Below are 25770 nucleotides of genomic sequence, written 5' to 3'. Positions count from 1 at the left end.
CAGCTCCTTTGTTTTTGTAACATTGAGGGAGACCACTGTGTCGAGTGATGACTCCTTCCCTGTAGACTGCCTCATTATTATTTGAGATGAGGCCAATCAATGTAGTATCATCTGCAAATTTAATTAATAGATTGAAACTGTGGGTGCCAACACAGTCCTGGGTGCACAGAGAGTAATGGGCACAGAGAGTCTTGGCCACTAGCCTATGAAGTACCCAGGACATCTTTAGGGAGTGGTGTCTCTGAAAGGCAGTGTCCATTACTAAGGACCTCCAGCACCCAGGACATGCCCTTTTCTCACTGTTACCATCAGGTAGGAGATACAGAAGCCTGAAGGCACACAGTCAGCGATTCAGGAACAGCTTCTTCCCCTCTGCCATCCGATTCCTAAAAGGACGTTGAATCTTTGGACACTACCTCACTTTTTAAAAAATATACAGTATTTCTGTTTTTGCACTTTTTAAAAATTATTCAATATATGTAAGTGATTTACTTGTTTATTTATTATTATGTTTTATTTATTTTTTTCTCTCTCCACAAGATTATGTATTGCATTGAACTTCTGCTAAATTAACAAATTTCATGTCACATGCCGGTGATAATAAATCTGATTCTGAATTACTCTTCTGTCTCTGCAGTATGGTATTCTGTTAACATTGTTAATTTTTGCTCTCGTGATTAATTACTTTGAGAAAGAAGTCTGCTAGAAATGCTTCATCTTCCTCTCATCAGATTACATCTGCAGTCCTTTGTGAACCCCACCCATCACCTCCCAATCTCTGTCACTCTTCCCCCCACCTCCATTTGCTTATCACCTCTCCTCACCTGTATCCACCTATCACTTCTCCCTCTTTCCACCTTCCCTTCACCTTTTTATATGGGCTATCTCCCCTTATCTTTCACTTCAGGTGAAGGGTCTTGACCTGAAATGTCAACTCCACCTTTTTTAAAACGATTAGCTATATTTGTCACATTGAAACATACAGTGAAGTACATTGTGTCAATGCAGTTTGAAAATTGTGCTAGCTGCTGCCCACGTGACGCCACGTGTCTAGCGCCAACATAGTAGTCTTAGCCTGTATGTGTTTGGATTTTTGAAGGAAACTAGAGCACCCAGAGGAAACCCATGCGGTTACAGGGAGAACTTGCTGATAGCGGCGGGAATTGAAACCAAATTGCTGATTGCAGGCGGTGTAAAGCGTTATGCTAAGCTACACTACCATGCTGCCCTCTCCAGAGATGACGCCTGACTTGTTGAGTTCATCTTGTTTGTCCTTTTCAATTCTGTCCATAGTTATTTCAACACCATGGAGAAAGCTTTGAATACCCTTCCTCCTTTATGCAATGTGTTGCCATTGACTGCTTCAAATATCATCTGCCATGTTATATTGAAATACCATTTATAAATCATTTCATAATTTATCAGCTGCTGTTTCTGTTTCCACTAGCATTTCTTCATTCCCATTTTTTTCTGAATTTCATATGCTTTGAGTTTTAATGGCCTTTATTGTAAGACTTCTGAAATGCAGTCTTCTGAATTTATGTGCTTATAATTAAAATTGTAAGAAATCCTTGAATGAGGATATAAGTTGTTTGGCTTTTGCATTGCAGGTGACTTGTTGAAAATAGTTAGCAATTGTTTGTCTTTGGAACTTCTTACAGTTGGGACTATTAACAGGGTTTTGCTGGCAAACTGTCCATTTCACTTTTTCACCTGGCCAGTTTTGTACATGTTTGCAGTCCAATGTTATTGACTTGAAAATGTCAGTAATGTGCCATCTGCTTGACACAGTTGGGGTCAAAGGAAACTTCAGAGGTCAGTGAACAATAGAGTGATTGTTCTGGCCTCCCAGATGGCTCTTTTTCCATTATTTTCCTGTTGATTCAGATTTTTTGAATTCCATACTGTCTCATATTTGTTCTGTACAATTCAGTATTATGTTTTTACATTTGAAATGTAGACAAAGTTAAATATGTGCACAGAATGTTCTGCGAAAAAGTATCCAGCCATCAGATCAATTGGAACTTTTTTCCTTTGTGATGTATTTTGTACTTTTGCTTTTACCAACTTGCAATATTCATCTGTCTGACTGACACCTTATTGAGGGCGTTGTCATTTGGTAAAGATGTTAAAAGTTCATTATCATTATTTTGTATTTGCACAGATTGTTTTTTGCACATTGGTTATCAGTCTGCATGTATAGTTTTTCATTGATTCTATTGCTTTTCTTTGCTTTACTGTGAAAGCATGCAAGAAAGGTTTGTATATGGTGACATACGTATTATGATTTATTTCAAACATTTTTTGCTGACATTTATGGGATCTTGCTGTGTGAACTTGCCTGTCTATTTTCATGTAGTGCTATAATGACTGAGCTGAAAAAAACTGTTAATATGAAAACTGTTTTGAAACAAAATGAGTTGGCATGGTAACATAGTGGTTAGCCCAGACGCTTCAAAGCACCAGTACTCAATGAATGGGGTTCAAATCCCATGTCTGCCTGTGAAGAGTCTTTACATTCTCCCCAAGACCACGTGAATTTCCTCTGGGCACTCCAGTTTCCTGACAGATTCCAAAGATGTATGGGTTAGGGTTAATAAGTTGCAGGCATACTATGTTGGCGTTGAAAGTGAGGCAACACTTGCCCAACACGATCCTATTTGATTTGGTGCAAATAATGCATTTTACTGTACATTTTGATGCACATGTGATAAATAAAGCTAACTTCTTTGGAAAAAAAGAAGCAATTCAGAGCTTCCTAAAATGGAAATGAGAGGCACTTTAAAAATGACACTAAGTCAGTTTTCTTGGTTAAGTGTTTTTATGAAACTGATGCAAGTGGTTTCTTATAACTAAAGTGGATGGGATTGCAGAAATTAATTTTAGTGATTTAGAGTCCTAGAAAACAGTACAAACAGGCAATTTGGCCCAGCTGGTCTGTTCCAAGCCGTTTAAACTGCCTAGTCCCATTGATGTGCACCCAGCTCTTAGCCCTCTATAACCCTCCAATTCATCTACCTATCTAAACTTTTCTTGAACATTGAAATCAAAATTGCATCCACCACTTGCACCTGTAGCTCATTTCACACTCTCATCACTCTGAGTGAAGAAATTTCCCTTTATGTTCCCCTTAAATATTTCACCTAGCACCCTTAACCTATGTCCTCTAGTTGTAGTCTCACCAAACCTCAGTGGAAAAAGCCTGCTTGAATTTACCCTATCTGTACCCCTCATAATTTTGTGCACTTCTATCAAATCTCCTCTCAATCTTCTGCTTGCCAAGGAATAAAGTCCTAACCTATTCAATCTTTTCTTACAACTCAGGTCTTTCAGTCCCAGCAATATCCTTGTAAATTTTCTCTGTACTCTTTCAACCTTATTTACAGTGGCATGAAAAAGTTTGAGCACCCCGGTCAAAATTTCTGTTACTGTGAATAGCTAAGCAAGTAAAATATGACCTGATTTCCAAAAGGCATAAAGTTAAAGATGACACATTTCTTTAATATTTTAAGCAGGATAATTTTTATTTCCATCTTTTACAGTTTCAAAATAACAAAAACGGAAAAGGGCCCAAAGCAAAAGTTTGGGTACCCTGCATGGTCAGTACTTAGTAACACTCCCTTTGGCAAGTATCACAGCTTGTAAATGCTTTCTGTAGCCAGCTAAGAGTCTTTCAATTCTTGTTTGGGGGATTTTCGCCCATTCTTCCTTGCAAAAGGCTTCTTGCTCTGAGATTCTTGGGCTGTCTTGCATGCACTGCTCTTTTGAGGTCTATCCACAGATTTTCAATGATGTTTAGGTTGGGGGACTGTGAGGGCTATGGCAAAACATTCAGCTTGCACCACTTGATTTTGAGGAGTGTTTAGGATCATTATCCTGTTGTAGAAGCCATCTTCTTTTCATCTTCAGGTTTTTTACAGACAGTGTGATGTTTGCTTCCAGAATTTGCTGGTATTTAATTGAATTCATTCTTCCCTCTACCAGTGAAATGTTCCCCGTGCTTCTGGCTCAACACAAGCCCAAAGCATGATCGATCCACCCCCGTGCTTAACAGTTGGAGAGGTGTTCTTTTCATGAAATTCTGCACCCTTTTTTCTCCAAACATACCTTTGCTTATTGTGGCCAAAAAGTTCTATTTTAACTTCATCAGTCCACAGGACTTGTTTCCAAAATGCATCAAGCTTGTTTAGATGTTCCTTTTCAAATGCCTAACGCTGAATTTTGTGGTGAGGATGCAGGAAAGGTTTTCATCTGATGACTCTTCCATGAAGGTCATATTTGTGCAGGTGTCGCTGAACAGTAGAACAGTGCACCACCACTCCAAGTCTGCTAAATCTTCCTGAAGGTCTTTTGCAGTCAAACGGGGGTTTTGATTTGCCTTTCTAGTTCTCTCGGAAAGTTTTCTTGGTCTTCCAGACCTCAACTTGACCTCCACTGTTCCTGTTAACTGCCATTTCTTAATTACATTACGAACTGAGGAAACGGCTACTTGAAAATGCTTTGCTATCTTCTTACAGCCTTCTCCTGCTTTGTGGGCATCATTTATTTTAATTTTCAGAGTGCTAGACAGCAGCTTAGAGGAGCCCATGGCTGCTGATTGTTGGGACAAGGTTTGAGGAGTTTGGTATTTATAAAGCTTTGAAATTTGTGTCACCTGGCCTTTCCTAATGATGACTGTGAACAAGCCATTGCCCTAATAAGCTAATTAAGGTCTGAGACCTTGGTAAAAGTTATTTGAGAACTTAAATCTCTTGGGGTGCCCAAACTTTTGCATGGTGCTCCTTTCCTTTTTTTTACACACTTTAAAATTGTACAAAACAAAAATAATACACTAATCTTGCTTAAAATGTTGAAAAGAACGTTTCATCTTTAACTTTGACTTTTGGAGATCAGTTCATCTTCTACTCAGTTAACTATTCACGGTGCCAAACTTTTGCATGCCACTGTACATCTTTCCTGTAGGTAGGTGATCTAAACTGTACACAATGCTCCAAATTATGCTTCACTAACATCTTGTACAACTTCAACATAACATCTGAACTCAGTACTTTGATTTATGAAAGCCAATATGTTGAAAGCTTTTGTAATGACCCCATGTACCTATGATACCACTTTCAATATATTATGGACCTGTATTCCTAGTTCTCTTTGTTCTACCGCACTCCTCAGTGGGCAATGCAAGACCTACCCTGGTTGGTCCTCACAGATACAACACCTCACACCTGTCTGCGTTAAATACCGTATGCCATTGTTCAGCCTATTTTTCCAGCTGGTCCAATTTACTCATCATAAATGCCAAACGACTTGGTGCTTCTTGGCCAGCCTTCCATATGGGACCATGTGAAATGCCTTGCTGAAGTCCATTTTGGGTGGCGGGGTGGAGTTGCGTCTTTACGAAAAGAGATGTAGGCGCTCCTTCCCTCCACTAGCCTGCAGTTCACCTTTGGACAAGGTGTAGCAGTTGCTTAGTCCCCCTGATCAGGGTCTTGTGAAGCCACGGGAACAGGTGGTGGATGGTCATAAGAGCAGTTAGTGCATATCACAAATCCTGGTTATGTGACCACTGATGCTTGGCAGACATTCTCTGAAGAGTATTGATTATAACTGGGGTCACCCATCTTGCAAAAACACTGCCCAGAAGAAGGCAATGGAAAACCACTTCTGAGGAAAATTTGCCAAGAACAATCATGGTCATGGAAAGACAATGATCACCCACGTCATACGATACTGTACATGATGATGATGAAATCCATGTAGACAACATTGACTGCTTTACCTTCATCAACATTTTTTGGTAACATCCTGGAAAAAAATTCTATATTTATTAACAAGCATGGCAAAAAGTCAATGCAGTTTCTTATTAGCAAATTAGTAAAGTGTCTTATAAGTAAATTCTTATTAACGTTATGCTGCTAAACGTCTGTTTCTGTTTAACATTATCTCCTGTTATATATTTTCTCCATTCAGCCAATTTCTTCATTTTGTGAATAACATTTCGTTTCTATGACAGACTATGTGAATGGAGGGGAATTGTTCACTCACTTGTCACAAAGAGAACGTTTCACAGAGAATGCAGTGAGAATATACAGTGGGGAGATAGTGCTGGCACTGGAACATCTACACAAGGTAAGGCACACCATTTCTGGCTAAGGATTGCTTTGGGTTTAACCTGGTAAAGAGGATACACAATGTTTACTTTGTAGATTGGAGAGCTTGATAATTTCACTGTCAGTGTTTGAGAGCATGTTGAAGGCAGAATTGCCAAATGCATTTTAAGAAATGTGTGGACAACCACTTAAGCTATCTAGTCATGGAAAAATAAGAGCCACGCTGGAATATGGGTGCCCACTGATTGGTGTGGCTGTGATGGGCTGAATGGGTTGCTCCCACTCTGTATGACTCTGAAGCTTGAATATCACTTGCACAATGATTTGAGTCTTTTATCTGTGCAAGGTATGATGAGGTTATTATAGAATCATAGAGCACTACAGCACAGATATAGATCTTTCAGCCTATTCATGTTGTTTACACTTTTAGTCCTGCATTTGCCTCGCTCAGTGAGTTAAGGCAAATGCAGTTGCTTGTGTCAATATTCATCTCTCCTAAAACTTTGAGCAGAGACTCACAAAAAGCCTTCCCTATGTGGCTCTCAATGGGTAGAAATCGTAAGAATCGCTCCTGAATGTTTCCATCAGTTGACACATAACGTAAAATGAATGTGAGCTGATCTACGTCTGCAACATCTGTGCTTGAATTGATTCTAATAGAAAAGTATTTGGCCATTTTGACTTCACTGACGATCTCTGACAGAACTCGATCATTCATGAGCTCAATGAACTCCTCACATGTTTTAGGTGAAAGATATGAAGGGGTGTGTGATCCTGCATTTCCAAATTTCTGTATGTGCGCCTTCAAAAAGGGGTCAAATTTCACTTATTACCTCTAGAATGCCCATGTAGTTGCCGTTATCAGGCCTGCCAAATATGTCACTGGAGCCTCGGATAGCCAGTCCCCTCTTGACCACAAACTTCACAATGGCCACCACTCTTCTCAATACGTCGGTCCAGTGGACACACTCTGACTCGAACTGTTTTTGCAATTCTGCATCTATTCTTCCGCTGTCAGATGCTAGTGTAACATAGGTCAGTATTGGTTTCCTGTGGTGTTTGCTATTTTCACGTTCTCCTATGTGCTCAGCGGCATGTTTCCAGTCACTAAAGCCAGTTTCGAAGATGGACTGACAGTTACCATCACTGAAGATGTGGCATGCAAAACAAAAAACACAGGCAGTGGAAGGGGAATATTAGAGCCATTGCCTTGATATGTACTCACCATTTATGAACCTGCATTTGAAGTGAAATTTGGACAAAAAACATCTCTGCTGTTTGTATACTCATTCCGAAGCTTTGCTATCCACATCCTTATTCTGGCAGGACTCTGGCCCTTTCTTAGCTCAGTATGCTCGGACTGAATCATCTAACGTTTCCTTTCCCCAGCGAGCAGGATCAGTGCTGTAAGGATCCTCAGTAGCGATAATGATAACATTAATTGCGACCCGACTTGGTTGTTCGAAGGCCTCTGTGGTCGGGAATCCCAAAGTCATGCTTTCTGCCTCTTCAACGTTAGCTGCTGACTGTGGCAAGGACGGTGGTCCTGTGCTAACGCTGGTGCTAGCACTAGCTGTTGGACAAGTCTCCATTTGTCCACCGGTCTCAGACTGTGACAAGAGCGATGGTACTGCTGCATCATCGAGAACAGGTTTAAAAAATACTGTCAATTTCAATGTCTTTTTTTAATGCTTCTTTCTCAATGTCCTCTTTTTCTTGTTTTTTTTTCTTTTCTGTGCTCCACTCTTTTTTTTTATCCACCATGATGATAGCTACCTACTTTGGGCCCCTCTGCAGCTCTGGCCCCTGGGCTGCAGCCCAGCCTAGCCCTGCCTAAAGTCCGGCCCTACGTGCAGGCTAACTTTGTGTTCCTTGTAATAGTGCCTGAGCACTAGAATTTTAGTAGTTTCTCACCATAAACAACTCACTTCTACCAACCAAAAGGGATAAACTAGTTGTAGTCCTTGAATTGCAGGATTCTGGTCACTTAGGAATAATCTCAGTCAGTACTGTAATCTCTACCACTGTGTTGGGTAACAGTTTACTTTTTTTCTAAAAGAAGGCCGCTGGATTTTACACAGTAGTATATGTCTATTTAATGAATAAATCCTTGAAATAGACCTGTACAGATTGGATGAGTTGCACCTGAACTCGAGGGGGAGCAATATCCTTGCAGGTAGGTTTGCTAGCATGGTTCGGAAGGGTTTAAACTAATTTGCAAGGAGGATGGGACCCGGAGAGATAGAGCAGTGAAAGAAGTGCATGGAGTAAAGCCAGATCTAACATATAGAGAGGCTTTGAGGAAAGAGAAGCAGAATAAAGGGTGTAAAGGTAGTAAAGTAGAAGGGCTAAAGTGTGTGTACTTCAATGCAAGAAGCATCAGGAACAAAGGTGATGAACTGAGAGCTTGGATACATACATGGAATTATGATGTAGTGGCCATTACGGAGACTTGGCTAGCACCAGGGTAAGAATGGATTCTCAATATTCCTGGATTTCAGTGCTTTAAAAGGGATAGAGAGGGGGGAAAAGGGGAGGAGGGGTGGCATTACTGGTCAGGGATACTATTACAGCTGCAGAAAGGGTGGGTAATGTGGCAGGATCCTCTTTTGAGTCACTATGGGTGGAAGTCAGGAATAGGAAGGGAGCAGTTACTCTACTGGGGATATTCTGTAGGCCCCCTGGTAGCAGCAGAGATACCAAGGAGGAGATTGGGAGGCAGATTTTGGAAAGGTGCAAAAATAACAGGGTTGTTATCATGGGTGACTTTAACTTCCCTAATATTGATTGGCACTTGATTAGTTCCAAGGGTTTAGATGGGGCAGAGTTTAAGTGTGTTCAGGATGGATTCCTGTCACAGTATGTTGACAGGCTGACTAGGGGGAATGCCATACTAGATCTAGTATTAGGTAACGAACCGGGTCAGGTCACAGATCTGTCAGTGGGTGAGCATCTGGGGGACAGTGATCACCACTCCCTGACCTTTAGCATTATCATGAAAAAGGATAGAATCAGAGAGGACAGGAAAATTTTTAATTGGGGAAGGGCAAATTATGAGGCTATAAGGCTAGAACTTGCGGGTGTGAATTGGGTTGATGTTTTTGCAGGGAAATGTACTATGGACATGTGGTTGAGGTGTAAGGATCTCTTGCAGGATGTTAGGGATAAATTTGTCCCGTTGAGGAAGATAAAGAACGGTAGGGTGAAGGAACCATGGGTGACAAGTGAAGTGGAAAATCTAGTCAGGTGGAAGAAGGCAGCATACATGAGGTTTAGGAAGCAAGGATCAGATGGGTCTACTGAGGAATATAGGGTAGCAAGAAAGGAGCTTAAGAAGGGGCTGAGAAGAGCACGAAGGGAGCATGAGAAGGCCTTGGTGAGTAGGGTAAAGGAAAACCCCAAGGCCTTCTTCAATTATGTGAAGAACAAAAGGATGACAGGAGTGAAGGTAGGACCGATTAGAGATAAAAGTGGGAAGATGTGCCTGGAGCCTGTGGAAGTGAGCAAGGCCCTCAATGAGAGGGAACTTGATGACAGTGAGGACAATATGAGTGAGGTTGATGTTCTGGAGCATGTTGATATTAAGGGAGAGGAGGTGTTGGAGTTGTTAAAATACATTAGGACGGATAATTCCCCGGGGCCTGACAGAATATTCCCCAGGCTGCTCCACGAGGCAAGGGAAGAGATTGCTGAACCTTTGGCTAGGATCTTTATGTCCTCGTTGTCCATGGGAATGGTACCGAAGGATTGGAGGGAGGCGAATGTTGTCCCCTTGTTCAAAAAAGGTAGTAGGGAGGGAATGATGTGCTTGGTAGTGGGATCCCATTGGTGATAGTGGTAGTTCCAGAGAATTGTGTGCTGGATGTGGAGGCAGTTGGGGTGGTAGGTGAGGATGAGGACCCCTATCCCTGGTAGGGTGGTGGGAGTATGGGGTAAGAGCAGACATGAGTGAAATGAAAAGTATGTGGTTGAGAGCAGCATTGATGATGGAGGAAGGGACGTCCTGAGGACATCTCATTCATTCAAGAATGAAAAGCCTCATTGTGAGAGCAGATGCGGCAGAGATTGAGGTATTGGGAGAAGGGGATGGTGTTATTACAAGTAACAGGGTGGGAAGAGGTATAGTCCAGGTAGCTGTGAGAGTCCGTGAGTTTATAATAGACACTAGTAGATAAACTGTTTCTAGAGATACAGATAGTGAAATTGAGAAGGGAGGGTGGTGTTGGAAATGGACCGGGTAAATTTGAGGGCAAGGTGGAAGTTGGAGACAAAGTTGAAATCTATGATCTCCGCCTGCAAGCAGGAAACAGCACCAATGCAGTCATTGATGTAGCAAAGGAAAAGTCAGGGGCAGACACCGTTGTAGGCTTCATTGTTCCACGTAGCCGACAAAAAGGCAGGCATAGCTGGGACCCAAGTGAGTGTCTATGGATACACCTTTTGTTTGAAGGAAGTGGAAGGAGCCAAAGGAGAAAGTTCTGCTGGAGGATAAGAGAGTGGTGGTGGAGGCGAACTGGTTGGGTCTGGTGACCAAAAAGAAATGGAGAGCATTGAGTTCTTCCTGGTGGGGGATGGAGGTGTATAGGGACTGGACATCCATAGTAAAAATAAGATGTTGGAGGCCAGGGACCTTGAAATCATTGAGAAGATCCAGAGTGTGTGAAGCATCATGGATGTAGATAGGACGGGACTGAACTGGGGGAGATAAAACAGAGGCGAGTTACGCAGATGAGATCAGTGGGACAGGAACAAGCTGAAACATTGGGTTTACCTAGACAAGCAGGTTTGTGAATCTTGGGTAGGCCTCCTGTGTATCGGTTAAACTGGACAGAGATTGGGAGACCTCTTCACTGAGCACCTAAGCTCTGCCAGAAGAAGCGAGTTCTCCCAATGGCCACCCATTTTAATTCCACTTCCCATTCCTATTCCAATATGTAAATCCATTGTCTCCTCTGCTGCTGTGATGAGGCCACACTCGGGTTGGAGGAACAGCACCTTATATTCTGTCTCGGTAGCCTTCCACCTGATGGCATGAACATGATTTCTCAAACTTCTGGTTCCCCCTGCCCACTTCACCATTCCCCAATTCTCCATCTCCTTTTCTCTCTCACACCTTATCTCCTTGCCTGCCCATTGCCTCCCTCTGGTGCTCCTCCCCCCTTTTTTCCATGCCTTCTCCTATTAGATTCTCCCTTCTTCAGCCCTTTGTCTCTTTCATCAATCAACTTTCCAGCTCTTTACTTAATCCATCTCCCTGCTAGTTTCACCTATCACCTTGTGTTTCTCTCTCCCATCCTCCCAGCGTTTAAGTCTGCTCCTCATCTTTTTTTTCTCCTGGCTTGCTGAGATCCTCCAACATTTCGTGTATGTTGAGGAGGAATTTAGAGCATAGAAAACCTACAGCACAATACAGGCCCTTTGGCCCACAATACTGTGCTGGACATGTACACACTTTAGAAATTACCTAGGGTTACCCATTACCCTCTATTTTTCTCGGCTCCATGTACACATCCAAGAGTCTCTTTTTTAAAAAAAAAACCTACACCACCGTCGCCAGCAGCTCATTCCATGCACTCACCACTCTCTCTGCCATTTTAAAAAAAAAACTTATCCTTGACATATCATCTGTACCTACTTCCAAGCACCTTAAAACTGTGCCTTCTTGTGTTGGCCATTTCAACCCTGGGGGAAAAGCCTCTGATTATGCACATGATCAGTGTCTCTTATCATCTTATACACTTCTATCAGGTCACTGCTCATCATCCATCACTCAAAGAATAAAAAGGTTCACTCAACCTACTCTCATAAGGCATGCTCCCCAATTCAGGTAACATCCTTGTAAATCTCCTCTGCACTCCTGTAGTTTCCACATCCTTCCTGTAGTGAGGTGACCAAAACTGGTCAGACCCCACTTGGAGTACTGTGCTCAGAGTCTTGTATAGCTGTAACATTACCTCTCGGCTCTTGAACTCAATCCCACGATTGATGAAGGCCAATGCACCGTATGCCTTCTTAACTACACAATCAACCTGCACAGCAGCTTTGAGTATCCTATGGACTCGGACCCCAAGATCCCTCTTATCCTCCACGCTGCCAGGAATCTTTCCATTAATACTATATTCTGCCATTATATTTGACCTACCAAAATGAACTGCTTCACACTCATCTGGGTTGAACTCCATCTGCCACCTCTCAGCCCAGTTTTGCATGCTATCAATGTTCCACTGTAACCTCTGACTGCCCTCCACAATATCCACAATACCTCCAACCTTTGTCATCAGCATATTTACTAACCCATCTCTCCACTTCCTCATCTAGGTCATTTATAAAAATCACGAAGAGAAGGAGTCCCAGAACAGATCCCTGTGGCACCCCACTTGTCACCAACCTCCATGCAGACTATGACCTGTTTACAACCACTTTGCCTTCTGTGGACAAGCCAATTCTGGATCCACAAAGCAAGGTCCTCTTGGATCCCATGCCTCCTTACTTTCTCAATAAGCCTTGCATGGGGTACCTTATCAAATACCTTGCTGAATTTCTCTAGTAAGAGGGCGTTGAATCTGTGAAATTCATTGCTGAGGCCAAATCATTGGGTATATTTTAAATGGAAGCTGATGGGTTCTTGATTTCGTTAGGATGTCAAAGGTTACAGGGAGAAGGCAGAAGAATGAGGTTGAGAAGAAAGATAAGTCAGCCATGATGTAATGGTGGAGCAGATTCGATGGGCTAAAGGCCTAATTCTAGTCATATGTCTTAGGACTTTAAGTTTATCACCTTTGTTCTTGATGTTTCTCACATTAAACACATTTCAGCCCATGCAAATAACCACATTTATACCCTATCCACTGCCTGTCCCATCCTCAATGTCTCTAAACATTGCATCTACCTTTACAACAACTACCTTATCCTCTGACTATCATTTTGGTTGAAATTGCCTGCCAAATTAGTTAAACCCTCCCCAACAGCTCTAACAACACACACAAAGTGCTGGTGGAACACAGCAGGCCAGGCAGCATCTATAAGGAGAAGCACTGTCGACGTTTCGGGCCGAGACCCTTCGTCAGGACCAACAGCTGCCTGCAAGGACATTGTTCCTCTTTGAGTTCAAATATTCAAGTGCAACCTGTCCTTTTTGTACAAGTCATACATACCTTCCTGAGGAGAGATTCAAATGATCTACAAATCTGAACCCTGCCCCCTGCATCAGTTCACATTCATCTGTCATTTTATTCTATTCTTGCCCTTACTGACTGATAGCAATCTGCCACCTCTCAGCCCAGTCTGAGATTGCTATCCTTGGGGTCCTGGTTTTTGGCTTCCTTCCTAGTTCTCTAAATTCACTCTGCAGGATTTCATCCCTTTTCCTAGCTCTGTCATTAGGACTGATATGTATTACAACATCAGGCTGCTCTTCTTCCCCCTTAGAAAAGGCTGTGGACTCGTTTGACCCTTCAGACCAAATCCTCTATGCTGACCAATTTGTCTATCCAAGGTAGTTCCATTTGCCAGTGTTTGTCTATTTACCTCTTGATGCTTAATTCATTACTGGAAATAAATTGCCTGATCATTAAGGGAGGTTACTGTGTGTATTTGCCCTTGTGTTTCATCCCAGGCTATACTTTGAAGATACTTAATTGTGAAGCATTTCACGATGTTGTTTTGCCCTCATTTTTTCCCCTCTTGTAGTAAATACTTAGTGGCCATTTTATTAGGTACAGAAAAAAAACCTGGTGTGGTCTTCTCCTATAACCCATCTGCTTCAAAGTTCAACGTGTGCATTCAGTGATGCTCTTCTGCACAACACTGTTGTAACGCGTGGTTATTTGAGTTAGTCACCTTCCTGTTAGCTTGAACCAGCCTGCCATTCTCTGTTGATGTCTGTTATTAACAAGGAATTTTTTCCCACAGAACTGTTACTCACTGTTTTTACTTTTTTTTGTATTTTCTTAGTCAATTCCAGATAGACAGTTGTGCATGACAATCCCATGAAATCAACAGTTCTGAGATAAACCACCCTGTCCGGCACTAGCAATCATTCCACAGACAGTCAATTCGATTACATTTCTTCCCCATTCTGATATTTGGTCTGAACCTCTTGACCATGCCTGCATGCTTTCATGTATTGACTTGCTGCCATGATTGACTGATTAGATTTTTACATTAACAAGCAGGTGTACCAAATATTGTATACAGGCCTCCAAACAGCAGCTGGGATATGGATTACAAATTACAGCAGGAGATAGAAAAGACATGTCAGAAGGACAATGTCATGATAATTGTTGGGGATTTTAACATGAAAGTGGATTGGGAAAACCAGGCCAGTACTGGACCTCAAGAGAGAATTTGTAGAATGCCTAAGGGATGGTGGCATAGTGGTATCATCGCTGGACTTTGGGGCGGAAGGTCCCAAGTTCGAATCCAACCAGCTCTCGTGCACGCTTTCCATCTGTGCTGGGTTGAGTGTCGAGCTAGCAACTCAACCTCGTAAAAAAGAAATTGTCTGCTACAGAAACATCAACAGCAAAAAAAGTTGAGGGCCTATACTCTCTCGTGAGTTGAAAGGCAATTTCTCTTCTTCTAAGGGATGACTTTTTAGAACAGCTTGTTGAGCCTACTAGAGGAGCGGCTGTGTTAGATTGGGTGCTGTGCAATGATCCAGAGGTGATAAGAGAGCTTAAGGTTAAGGAACCCTTAGGGAACAGTGATCACAATATGATCGAGTTCACTTTGAAATTTGAGAAGGAGAAACTAAATTCCAATGTGTCAGTGGAATAAAGGAAATTACAGTGCCATGAGAGGGGAACTAGCAAAGGTTGACTGGAAAGAGACACTAGCAGGAGGGATAGCAGAGCAACAATGGTGAAAAATGAGGGAAGTGCAAGACAGATACATTCCAAATAAGAAGGAATTTTCAAATGGAAGAGACACTATTGTGGCTGATAAGTAAAGCCAGAGCCGAAGTAAAGAGGGCATACAAGGAAGCCAAAGCTAGTGTGAAGATTGGGAAGCTTTTAAAAACATGCAGAAGGAAACTAAGAAGGTCATTAGGAAAGAAAAGATCGATTATGAAATGAAGTTGGTGACTAATATCAAAGAAGATACTTAACGCTTTTTTGTTATATAAAGGATAAAAGAGAGTTGAGGGTAGATATAGGACCAATAGAAAATGATGTTGGAGATACTGTAATGAGAGATGCAGAGATGGCAGAGGAACTGAATGTGTATTTTGCATCAGTCTTCACAATGGAAGACATCTGCAGTATACCGGACAGTCAAGAGTGTGAGGGAAGTGAAGTATGTGCAGTGAAAATTACAACTGAGAAGGTGCTCAGGAAGCTTAATGGTCTTGGGGTGGATAAATCTCCTGGACCTGATAGAATGCACCCTCAGGTTCAGAAGGAAGTAGCTGGAGAGATTGTGAAGACATTAACAATGATCTTTCAAGAATCGATAGATTCTGGCATTGTACTGGATGACTGGAAAATTGCAAATATTACTCCGCCATTTAGGAAGGGTGGGAGGCAGCAGAATGGAAACTATAGACCTGTTAGCCTGACACAGTGGTTGGGAAGTTGTTGGAATCGATTGTTAGGGATGAGATTGTGGAGTACCTGGAGGCGCATGACAAGATAGGCCAAAGCCAGCATGGTTTCCTGAAAGGAAAATCCTGCCTGACTAATCAACTGAAATTTTTGAGGAAATTACAAGCAGGGTAGACAAAGGAGATGCAGTGAATGTGGTGTACTTGGATTTGCAGAAGGCCTTTGACAAGGTGCTACACATGAGGCTGCTTAGCAAGATAAGAGCCCATGGAATTACAGGGAAGTTACTAGCCTGGGTGGAGCACTGGCTGATCGGCAGAAAACAGAGTGGGAATAAAGGGATCCTCTTCAGGCTGGCTGCCAGTTACCAGTGGAGTTCCACAGGAGTCTTTGTTGGCACTGCTGCTTGTTATGATGTATGGGATTAATGGATTTGTGGCTAAATTTGCCGATGATACAAAGATAGGTGGAGGAGCGAGTAGTGTTGAGGAAACAGAGCCTGCAGAGAGACTTGGATAGTTTAGGGGAATGGGCAAAGAAGTGGCAAATGAAATGCAATGTTGGAAAGTATATGGTCATGCACTTTGGTGGAAGAAATAAATGGGCAGGCTATTATTTAGATGGGGAGAGAATTCAAAATGCAGTGATGCAAACTTTAACTTCCCTAATATTGATTGGCACTTGATTAGTTCCAAGGGTTTAGATGGGGCAGAGTTTGTTAAGTGTGTCCAAGATGGATTCCTGTCACAGTATGTTGACAGGCCGACTAGGGGGAATGCCATACTAGATCTAGTATTAGGTAACGAACAGGGTCAGGTCACAGATCTGTCAGTGGGTGAGCATCTGAGGGACAGTGATCACTGCTCCCTGACATTTAACATTATCATGGAAAAGGATAGAATCAGAGAGGACAGGAAAATCTTTAATTGGGGAAGGGCAAATTATGAGGCTATAAGGCTAGAACGCGGATGTGAATTGGGATGATGTTTTTGCAGGGAAATGTACTATGGACATGTGGTCGATGTTTAAGAATCTCTTGCAGGATGTTAGGGATAAATTTGTCCCGTTGAGGAAGATGAAGAATGGTAGGGTGAAGGAACCATGGGTGACAAGTGAAGTGGAAAATCTAGTCAGGTGGAAGAAGGCAGCATACATGAGGTTTAGGAAGCAAGGATCAGATGGGTCTATTGAGGAATATAGGGTAGCAAGAAAGGAGCTTAAGAAGGGGCTGAGAAGAGCACGAAGGGAGCATGAGAAGGCCTTGGCGAGTAGGGTAAAGGACAACCCCCGAGGCATTCTTAGGATGACAGGAGTGAAGGTAGGACCGATTAGAGATAAAAGTGGGAATGTGCCTGGAGCCTGTGGAAGTGAGCGAGGTCCTCAATGAATACTTCTCTTCAGTATTCACCATTAAGAGGGAACTTGATGACAGTGAGGACAATATGAGTGAGGTTGATGTTCTGGAGCATGTTGATATTAAGGGAGAGGAGGTGTTGGAGTTGTTAAAATACATTAGGACGGATAATTCCCCGGGGCCTGACAGAATATTCCCCAGGCTGCTCCACGAGGCAAGGGAAGAGATTGCTGAACCTCTGGCTAGGATCTTTATGTCCTCGTTGTCCACGGGAATGGTACCGGAGGATTGGAGGGAGGCGAATGTTGTCCCCTTGTTTAAAAAAGGTAGTAGGGATAGTCTGGGTAATTATAGACCAATGAGCCTTACGTCTGTGGTGGGAAAGCTGTTGGAAAAGATTCTTAGAGATAGGATCTATGGGCATTTAGAGAATCATGATCTGATCAGGGAGAGTCAGCATGGCTTTGTGAAGGGCAGATCGTGCCTAACAAGCCTGATAGAGTTCTTTGCCTAGGTAACCAGGCATATAGATGAGGGTAGTGCAGTGGATGTGAACTACATGGATTTTAGTAAGGCATTTGACAAGGTTCCACATGATAGGCTTATTCAGAAAGTCAGAAGGCATGGGATCCAGGGAAGTTTGGCCAGGTGGATTCAGAATTGGCTTGCCTGCAGAAGGCAGAGGGTCTTGGTGGAGGGAGTACATTCAGATTGGAGGGTTGTGACTAGTGGTGTCCCGCAAGGATCTGTTCTGGGACCTCTACTTTTTGTGATTTTTATTAACAACCTGGATGAGGGGGTAGAAGGGTGGGTTGGCAAGTTTGCAGACGACACAAAGGTTGATGGTGTTTTAGATAGTGTAGAGGATTGTAGAAAATTGCAGAGAGACATTGATAGGATGCAGAAGTGGGCTGAGAAGTGGCAGATGGAGTTCAACCTGGAGAAGCGTGAGGTGGTACACTTTGGAAGGAGAAACTCCAAGGAAGAATACAAAGTAAATGGCAGGATACTTAGTAGTGTGGAGGAGCAGAGGGATCTGGGGGTACATGTCCACGGATCCCTGAAAGTTGCCTCACAGGTAGATAGGGTAGTTAAGAAAGCTATGGGGTGTTAGCTTTCATAAATCAAGGGATAGAGTTTAAGAGATGAGATGTAATGATGCAGATCTATAAAACCTAGTTAGGCCACACTTGGAGTACTGTGTCCAGTTCTGGTCGCCTCAGTATAGGAAGGATGTGGAAGCATTGGAAAGGGTACAGAGGAGATTTACCAGTATGTTGCCTGGTTTAGAGAGTATCGATTATGATCAGAGATTAAGGGAGCTAGGGCTTTACTCTCTGGAGAGAAGGAGGATGAGAGGAGACATGATAGAGGTGTTCAGGATATTAAGAGGAATAGACAGAGTGGACAGCCAGCGCCTCTTCCCCAGGGCACACTGCTCAGTACAAGAGGACATGGCTTTAAGGTAAGGGGAGGGAAGTTCAAGGGGGATATTAGAGGAAGGTTTTTCACTCGGAGAGTGGTTGGTGCGTAGAATGCACTGCCTGAGTCAGTGGTGGATACAGATACACTAGTGGAGTTTAAGAGATTACTAGACAGGTATATGGAGGAATTTAAGGTGGGGGGTTATATGGGAGGCAGGGTTTGAGGGTTGGCACAACATTGTGGGCCAAGGGGCCTGTAATGTGCTGTACTATTCTATGTTCTATGTTGTTCAGAGGGATTTGGGAGTCCTTGTGCAGGATACCTGAAAGGTTAACCTCCAGATTGAGTTGGTGGTGAAGAAGGCAAATACAGTGTTGGCATTCATTTCTAGAGGTATAGAATATAAGAGCAGGGATGTGATGTTGAGGCTGTATAAGGCACCCATGAGACCACACTTAAGAGTATTGTGTGTAGTTTTGGGCTCCTTATTTTAGAAAGGATATACTGACATTGGAGAGGGTTCAGAGAAGATTCACAAGAATGATTCCGGGAATGAAAGGGTTACCATATGAGGAACATCTGGCATCTCTTGGGCTGTATTCCCTGGAGTTCAGGAGAATGAGGGGGGGATCTCATAGAAACCTTCTGAATGTTAAAACGCCATAACAGATTAGACATGGTAAAATTATTTCCCATGGTTGGGGAGTCCAGGATACGAGGGCACGATTTCAGGATTGAAGGACATCCATTTTGAACAAAGATGTGGAGAAATTACATTAGTCAGAGGGTAGTAAATCTGTGGAATTTGTTGCCATGAGCAGCTGTGGAGGCCAAGTCATTGGGTGCATTTAAGGCAGGGGTAGATAGTTTTCTTGATTAGCCAGGGCATCAAAGGGTATGGGGAAAAGGCAGGTGATGTATTTGACTGGAAGAATTGGATCAATGCATGATTGAATGGCGGAGCAGACTTGATGGGCCGAATGGCCTACTTCTGCTCCTATATCTTGTGGTCTGAGTGTATAGTAATTTTATGTTTTTTCATTGCATTGTTGCAAAACAAATTTAATGTCATCTGATTTCAAATAAGAGAAAATCTACAGATGCTTGAATTCCAAGTAACACACAAAATGCTGGAGGGACTTGGGAGGCCAGGCAGCATCTATGGAAAAGACTATAGTTAACGTTTCGAGCTGAAACCCTTCAGCAGGATTGGAGGAAAAAAAGATGAGGGGTAGAGTTAAAAATTAAGGGGAGGGTGAAGTAAAGAGCTGGGAATTTGATTAATGAAAGTAATTCAGGGCTGGAGAAGGGTGAGTCTGATAGGAGAGGACAGTTAGGCCATGGAAGAAAGAAATGGGGGGGGCAGAGCACCAGAGGGTAGCAATGGGCAGGCAAGAAGGTAAGGTGACAATGAAAAGGGAATGGGCAATAGTGAAGGTTGGGCGGAGGGGGGAGGTGGTTTGTATTACTGGAAGTTCGAGAAATCAATGTTCATGCCATCAGGTTGGAGGCTACCCAGATGGAATATAAGGTGCTGTTCCTCTAACCTGAGTGTGGCCTCATCATGACAGTGCAGGAGGCCATGGATAGAGATGTCAGAATGGGAATGGGAAGTGGAATTAAAATGAGTGACCTCTGGGAGATCCCACTTTTTGTGGCCATTGATTTCTTGAAGTTCCAGTAATGGGACCCTTCCCCCCTGCCCCACCTTCACCATTCTCCAGTCCTGCTAAAGGGTCTCGGCCTGAAACGTCAACTGCATTCTTTTCCATAGATGCTGGCTGGCCTGATGAGTTGCTCCAGCATTTTGTGCGTGTTGCTTTCATATCATTTGGGTTGGTCATAATAAATCTCATTTCTGGAATCATAAGCACACAAGACTGATAAGAAATCTCTGGAAGATGGAGCAAAAGATGAAACTCGTCCTGCTGCTCATAGGAACAAATGTTGAATTCATAATGGGAGCTTGAACATATGTAGGGGTTCATAACCCAGGGGTATCCTGTATTGATAAGTTTCCTTCAGGTCCTCATTTGTACTAGGTCCTTGGTTCTGTAGTTTCTTGTGCTTTCTCGTGTGAAAACAGACACAAAGTATTAGTTTAATTAATCTGATGTTTCCTTATTCCTCTTTATCAATCCTCTATCTTTGTTGGTAAGGGCTTCACATTTGCTCTCACTGGACTTGATTTTAAAAATGCCATTCTCAACCCATAGGACATAGGATCAGAATTAGGCCATACAGCCCATCAAGTCCGCTCCACGATCTGATTATAGCTGAATTATTATCCACCTCAGCTCCTTTTCCTGCCTTCTCGTATCCTTTGATGCCTTACTAGTCATGAACCTTTCAAAATCTGCTTTAATTATACCCAGTGGCTGGACTTCCACAGCAGTCTGTGACAATTTCATAGATTCACCACCCTCTAAGGAAATTACCTAGAGGGTGGTGAATCCTCATCTCTGTTTTAAAGGAACATCCTTGTATTCTGAAGCTGTGTCCTCTGGTCCTCTCCACATCCACTCTGTCTAGACCTTTCAATATTTGGTAGGTTTCAATGAGATTCCCCCTCATTCTTCTGAGCTCCAATGATTACAAACCCAGAGATGTCAAACACTCCTCATATATTAACTTTTTCATTCCTGGGATAATTCTTGTCAACCTCAAGGGTTTGTTAAAGAAGTAACTGGTTGAGATATCAATAGAATTTTAGGTAGTGAGGGAAACAAGGCAGATGTTATTAGTGCAAGAAAATGGCACAAAGATATAAATTCAGTTATAAAAAATGGCCTTTTTTCATGTTGTGTACTTCATTTAGAAGTATCTTGTGAATAATGCACATAGTTGACTATGGATTGAGTGGTCTTTCTGGATCAATTTAAATTTTTGCCAGATCACTGGGCTGGGACAGTTTTGTGGGTTTTAATTTGTATGGGAAGCCCTTGTCAAGGCAAACAAGGATATTTTCTTGCTGCAAGATTGATCCCTCTGACAAGGTTTCTGGTGTTATTTGTGAAAATGTGTTGGCAGGGACCCAGCTGGGCTTCCTCTGCATTAAATTCCTAAGATACCATGAATAAATAATAATATTTTAGGCATAGAAAGAAAAGCAAACATTTTAAATTAGGCTTTCATGACTTTGATATCCCAAATATAAAGCCACCAATGAAATACTCACGTATTGTGAAATGAAAATTGTATATCCTGTAACTTTGGCTTTAATTTCTTTTTAGCTTGGAATCATATATCGAGATATTAAATTGGAGAATATACTTCTTGACAGTAACGGGCATGTGGTTCTGACAGACTTTGGACTTAGTAAGGAGTTTCTAATTGATGAAGTAAGTATTACTTTTAACTATTTGCACCAACATGTATGATGTATGTAAGTCATAACATTTTTTTAAATGTTTAGTATAAGAATGGGATGGCAATAATTATTGGTTGTGTCACTTTGTGTTCAATAACTGTAATGAATTTGTTAACATTAAGCCTGTGCTTGATTAGTATATTGCCAGATGTTATATAATTCACTGCAAGTTCAAACACTGGATCAATGTCTTATGTACCCCATATTGGTTACATTTGTGAACCATTTCCTCAGCAATATGGCTTATATAGAATCTCCATATTACTTTCTGAAGTCAAAGAGAATAGAACACTAGTGAGGAAAGGTGAAGGAGAGACAATGCAGAGTGATTTGCAGTAGACTACAGATTGGTATTGACAAATCTTGAAAAAAGAGGCTTTCCATCTCTTTAGCTTACTTTAAAATCATTCTTGAGTCTCTGTGTTACCTGCAGGCCTGGCACTTGTCACCCAATCCAGGTTGTTCCTTCAGAAGGTGATTCCCAAATTCTGGCTACACCTGTGTTGAAGTGTTCACATGAAGACAGTTATGGAGTTTGGAAGTTCTAATAAGGGAGTGCTGCAAATGAGGGATGTGTTGGGCTGGAGGTGCTGCAGATGCAAGATCTCTTAAGTGATAAGAGATCATAAGCACTGGCTGTCCTGTCAAGACCATAGCCATTCTGCATTAGTCGCTGCTTTTTATTGGGGCATGTGGTGGCAAGGTGGTGGAAGAGTGAGAAAATCGACCTTAATCAATCTTCTTTCAAATCACTTGTTTCAAGACTAATGGTAATCTGCCAAACAGCAGGAACAGTAGGAGTTGTATGAACTCGTGATTCTGCATGGTGCATGCAGTCTGGCAGGATGAGAGGTTAAGGGTGAAAAGTCAGAGGGTGGTGTGGAATGTAGAATTAGTGAATATGGGTTCTATCTCAACATTTAAGACAAGTTTGGATGAGTACATGGAGAGCAGGGGTAAAGGGAGCAATGGTCTCTAGGCAGAATAACAGTTCAGCATGTACTAAATGGTCTGAAAGTCCTGTTTCTGCAGCAGTGTTCCATAACTCTACAAAATTGTATATAGTCTCTGACAGCTGGGTGGCTATGGCGTTGGACACGGTAATGTTTTGTTATAAATGAGCATTCCTGAACCCTGGAATAATCTACAGGTGTAACACTAAAATTCTGTCACATCAGGTGGTGAGTTAGGTTCTTTAAGATGAAAATTTTACCGAAGATGACATTTTAAACACTGGATTGTTGTAGAAACCCATCTTGTTCTTTGTTATCATTTGGAATGATAATTTTCCATCCTATAACGTAACTTGAATTCCTTCCCCTCTTCCCCCACCTACTTATTCTGGCTTCTTCCCCCTTCCTTTTCAGTCCTGATGAAGGGCCTGAGCCTAAAATGTACCTCCTTATTCCTCTCCATTGATACTGCCTGACCTGCAGCATTTCATGTGTGTTTTCATCCTACCTAGTTCGACCTATGTGCATCTCCAGACCTTTAGATATGGCCCAGTAAGGCCCTCATTCCCAGGGTAGTTGGAAATGAAAAATAAATCCTGACTCTGCCATAATGTGCACATGCCATGAGTGCGTTAAAACAAACAAACAAACAAATAAATAAATAAAATTCACTGTTGATGTAAGATTTATTTTTCCAGTGACAGTCCATGTTTATGTAAATTCTGTTACCACATGTAAATTGTATATATACAAGAGCATCTGGTTACTATACTGTTAAATATCAAAGATGACATGTGTATTTTAATATTTTATAAGGAGTGATGAACTAGTTTAGATACAGCTGTAAGCTTCTAAATTTTAATTAGAAGAACTATTAGTTAACAATATTGAATTGGTGGTGGTGGCATCCGTTAGTCTTGGGAGACCATGGATCTGCACCTGGAAAGTCTTGCATCAGTCTGTCTCTCTAGGGTGCAGGCCCGGGCAAGGTTGTATGGAAGATAGGCAGTTGCCCATGCAGCAGGTCTCCCCTCTCCACGACACCAATGTTGTCCAAGGGAAAGGCAAGGGCTGATATAGCTTGGCACCAGTGACGTCACAGGAGTTGCCAGAACAATGTTGATGGCAACGTTGGACTGTCTTAGGGACTCCATCTCCAGATTTGTCCTCAGGGTTTACTCCCGAAGCCTTTCCCATGAGTGGGTATGGCCACAAGGCAGTGGAGGTTTGAAATCAGAGTTTTCCCTCTCTTAGATGGACTGCCTTCCCAGGCTGATGAGCTCCATCTACCCAAAATTAGGCATACAATAATGTAGTAATTTAATATTTGGAACTTATCACTATATTCTGCTTCAAAAGAAAAGTGCTTTTCTGTGGATTAGATTAGTTAAATTAATAGTTTGTACATGCAGTCTTTTTATTTGTCTAGTGTTGAATCCAATGTGTTTGTATGATTGACAAATGCTCTCCCATACAAAGTTGTAATAAGCTATATATGTAATGCATGTGATTAATAGTGTACTACTGAAATGTGGGATAAGTTTCTTAAGAAAAATTCTCATGGGAATAAAAAATGTTCCTGATTTTTAACACTTGGTGCTATTGAGAGAATTTTATTTGTACGTTATGGCTTTGCCTAGGCTTGGCGAGATGGATGACCTAGCATGATCGAGTGGATTGGGATTGTGGGGATGCTGATTAAGAAGGTGGATGAATGTAGTGAGTGGGGGTACTATAAGCTCCTACATGAGAGGGCTGTGGAGAAAGAACAATTGTTGTTGGGAGGGCTAGGGTTGGGCAATGTTGTAGTTCTTCCATAATCAGTCAGGCTTAATTAGAAAGATTGTGAGTGGAGGGAATTGGTAGTTTTGAGAGTTTGCAAAGTCTGAACTTCTGTAGGAGCCAGAAGCTTGAAGCCCTCTATCTTCTTTTCCTGAGGTAGTGGTAAATTAGTCATTATTGTCAGTATTCTGACTCTCTGCTAGTTTCTTTATCTCCAGAAAATTTGGAGCACCAGTAAATTTCAATGTGGACACTTAATGCACTGTAAAGACTTGTTGCAAAAGTACTGTTAAATATTGAGCCGTAAGAGATTGAAAATGCTAGCATTGAGCAATAAATAATCTGCTGTGGGTTCTCAGTGAGTCGAGCAGCATTTCTTATTTTTATTTGTCACATGTACAGGTATATTGAACCATACAGTGAAGTATGTTGTTTTGCATCAACAACCAACACAGTTTGAAAATGTGCTGGGGGCAGCCTGCAAGTGTCACCATGCTTCCTGCACTAGCATAGTGTGCCCACAACGTCTTAACCCTAATCCATACATTTTTAGAACGTAGGAGAACACAGAGCATCTAGAGGAAACTACATGGTCACAGGGAGAATGTACAAATCTACAGTGGTGTGAGTTGAACCCTAATTTGGTGATCACTGGTGCTGTAAGGTGATGCGCTAAATGCTACAGGACCATTCCGCCTTCTTTGTGGAGAGAAACAGTTTGTTGATATTTTGTATAAGCAAAACAATTGGAACCTTTTAGTATCTGCCCTGCTGAAAGTGGCAACATCATGATATGTGACCCTTTACACAGGTTAAGCATCGCAAGCAGAGGTAAATATCTGGGCAACAGTGTATCATCTTTGCTAGCTAACCAGAATTGCCTTTACGTAGCAATCACATAGTTAACTATTAGCACCGCAGCACTAATGTTAATTTTAGAGGAGGCAAAATAGAATCAGGCATTTTTGAGTTTTGGATTACTGTAAATCTTGTAGATTAGAGGGAGTTTTTTCTGAAGAGAAAACTGGAGAAACCATATGAGATGATACAACTGCAACTCAAGCAGTACCAAAAGCAAGAAGTTGTTGATGTCTATGATGTTGTTGATGACATGAACTAAAGCTATTTCAGTTTCTGGCACCTGCAGTGCCTTGCCTTTTGCCTTTAGGTAGCTAGTCTTTAAGTTTAAATGGGAATCAAAGGTTTTGGGGAATAGGGGACTAGGTGGAGCTGA

At 42.1% G+C, this 25770-nt stretch overlaps 1 protein-coding gene across 3 annotated transcripts in view; it reads left to right on the top strand.

Moving 5' to 3' along the window:
• The window catches only part of LOC140724787 (ribosomal protein S6 kinase alpha-5), a 304697-nt gene that overhangs the window by 140873 nt on the left and 138054 nt on the right, over positions 1–25770 (top strand). For all 3 annotated transcript variants that reach the window (XM_073039390.1, XM_073039388.1, XM_073039389.1), the window contains 2 exons: positions 6011–6126; positions 21665–21772. In XM_073039390.1, the coding sequence (XP_072895491.1) occupies positions 6011–6126; positions 21665–21772 (224 nt within the window). The remainder of the gene's footprint in view (positions 1–6010; positions 6127–21664; positions 21773–25770) is intronic.

This window comes from Hemitrygon akajei, chromosome 3 (assembly GCF_048418815.1).
Source record: "Hemitrygon akajei chromosome 3, sHemAka1.3, whole genome shotgun sequence".
Classification (NCBI taxonomy): domain Eukaryota; kingdom Metazoa; phylum Chordata; class Chondrichthyes; order Myliobatiformes; family Dasyatidae; genus Hemitrygon; species Hemitrygon akajei.
Note: the sequence above shows the minus strand (reverse complement) of the source record. Positions and strands in the feature narration are given on the sequence as shown.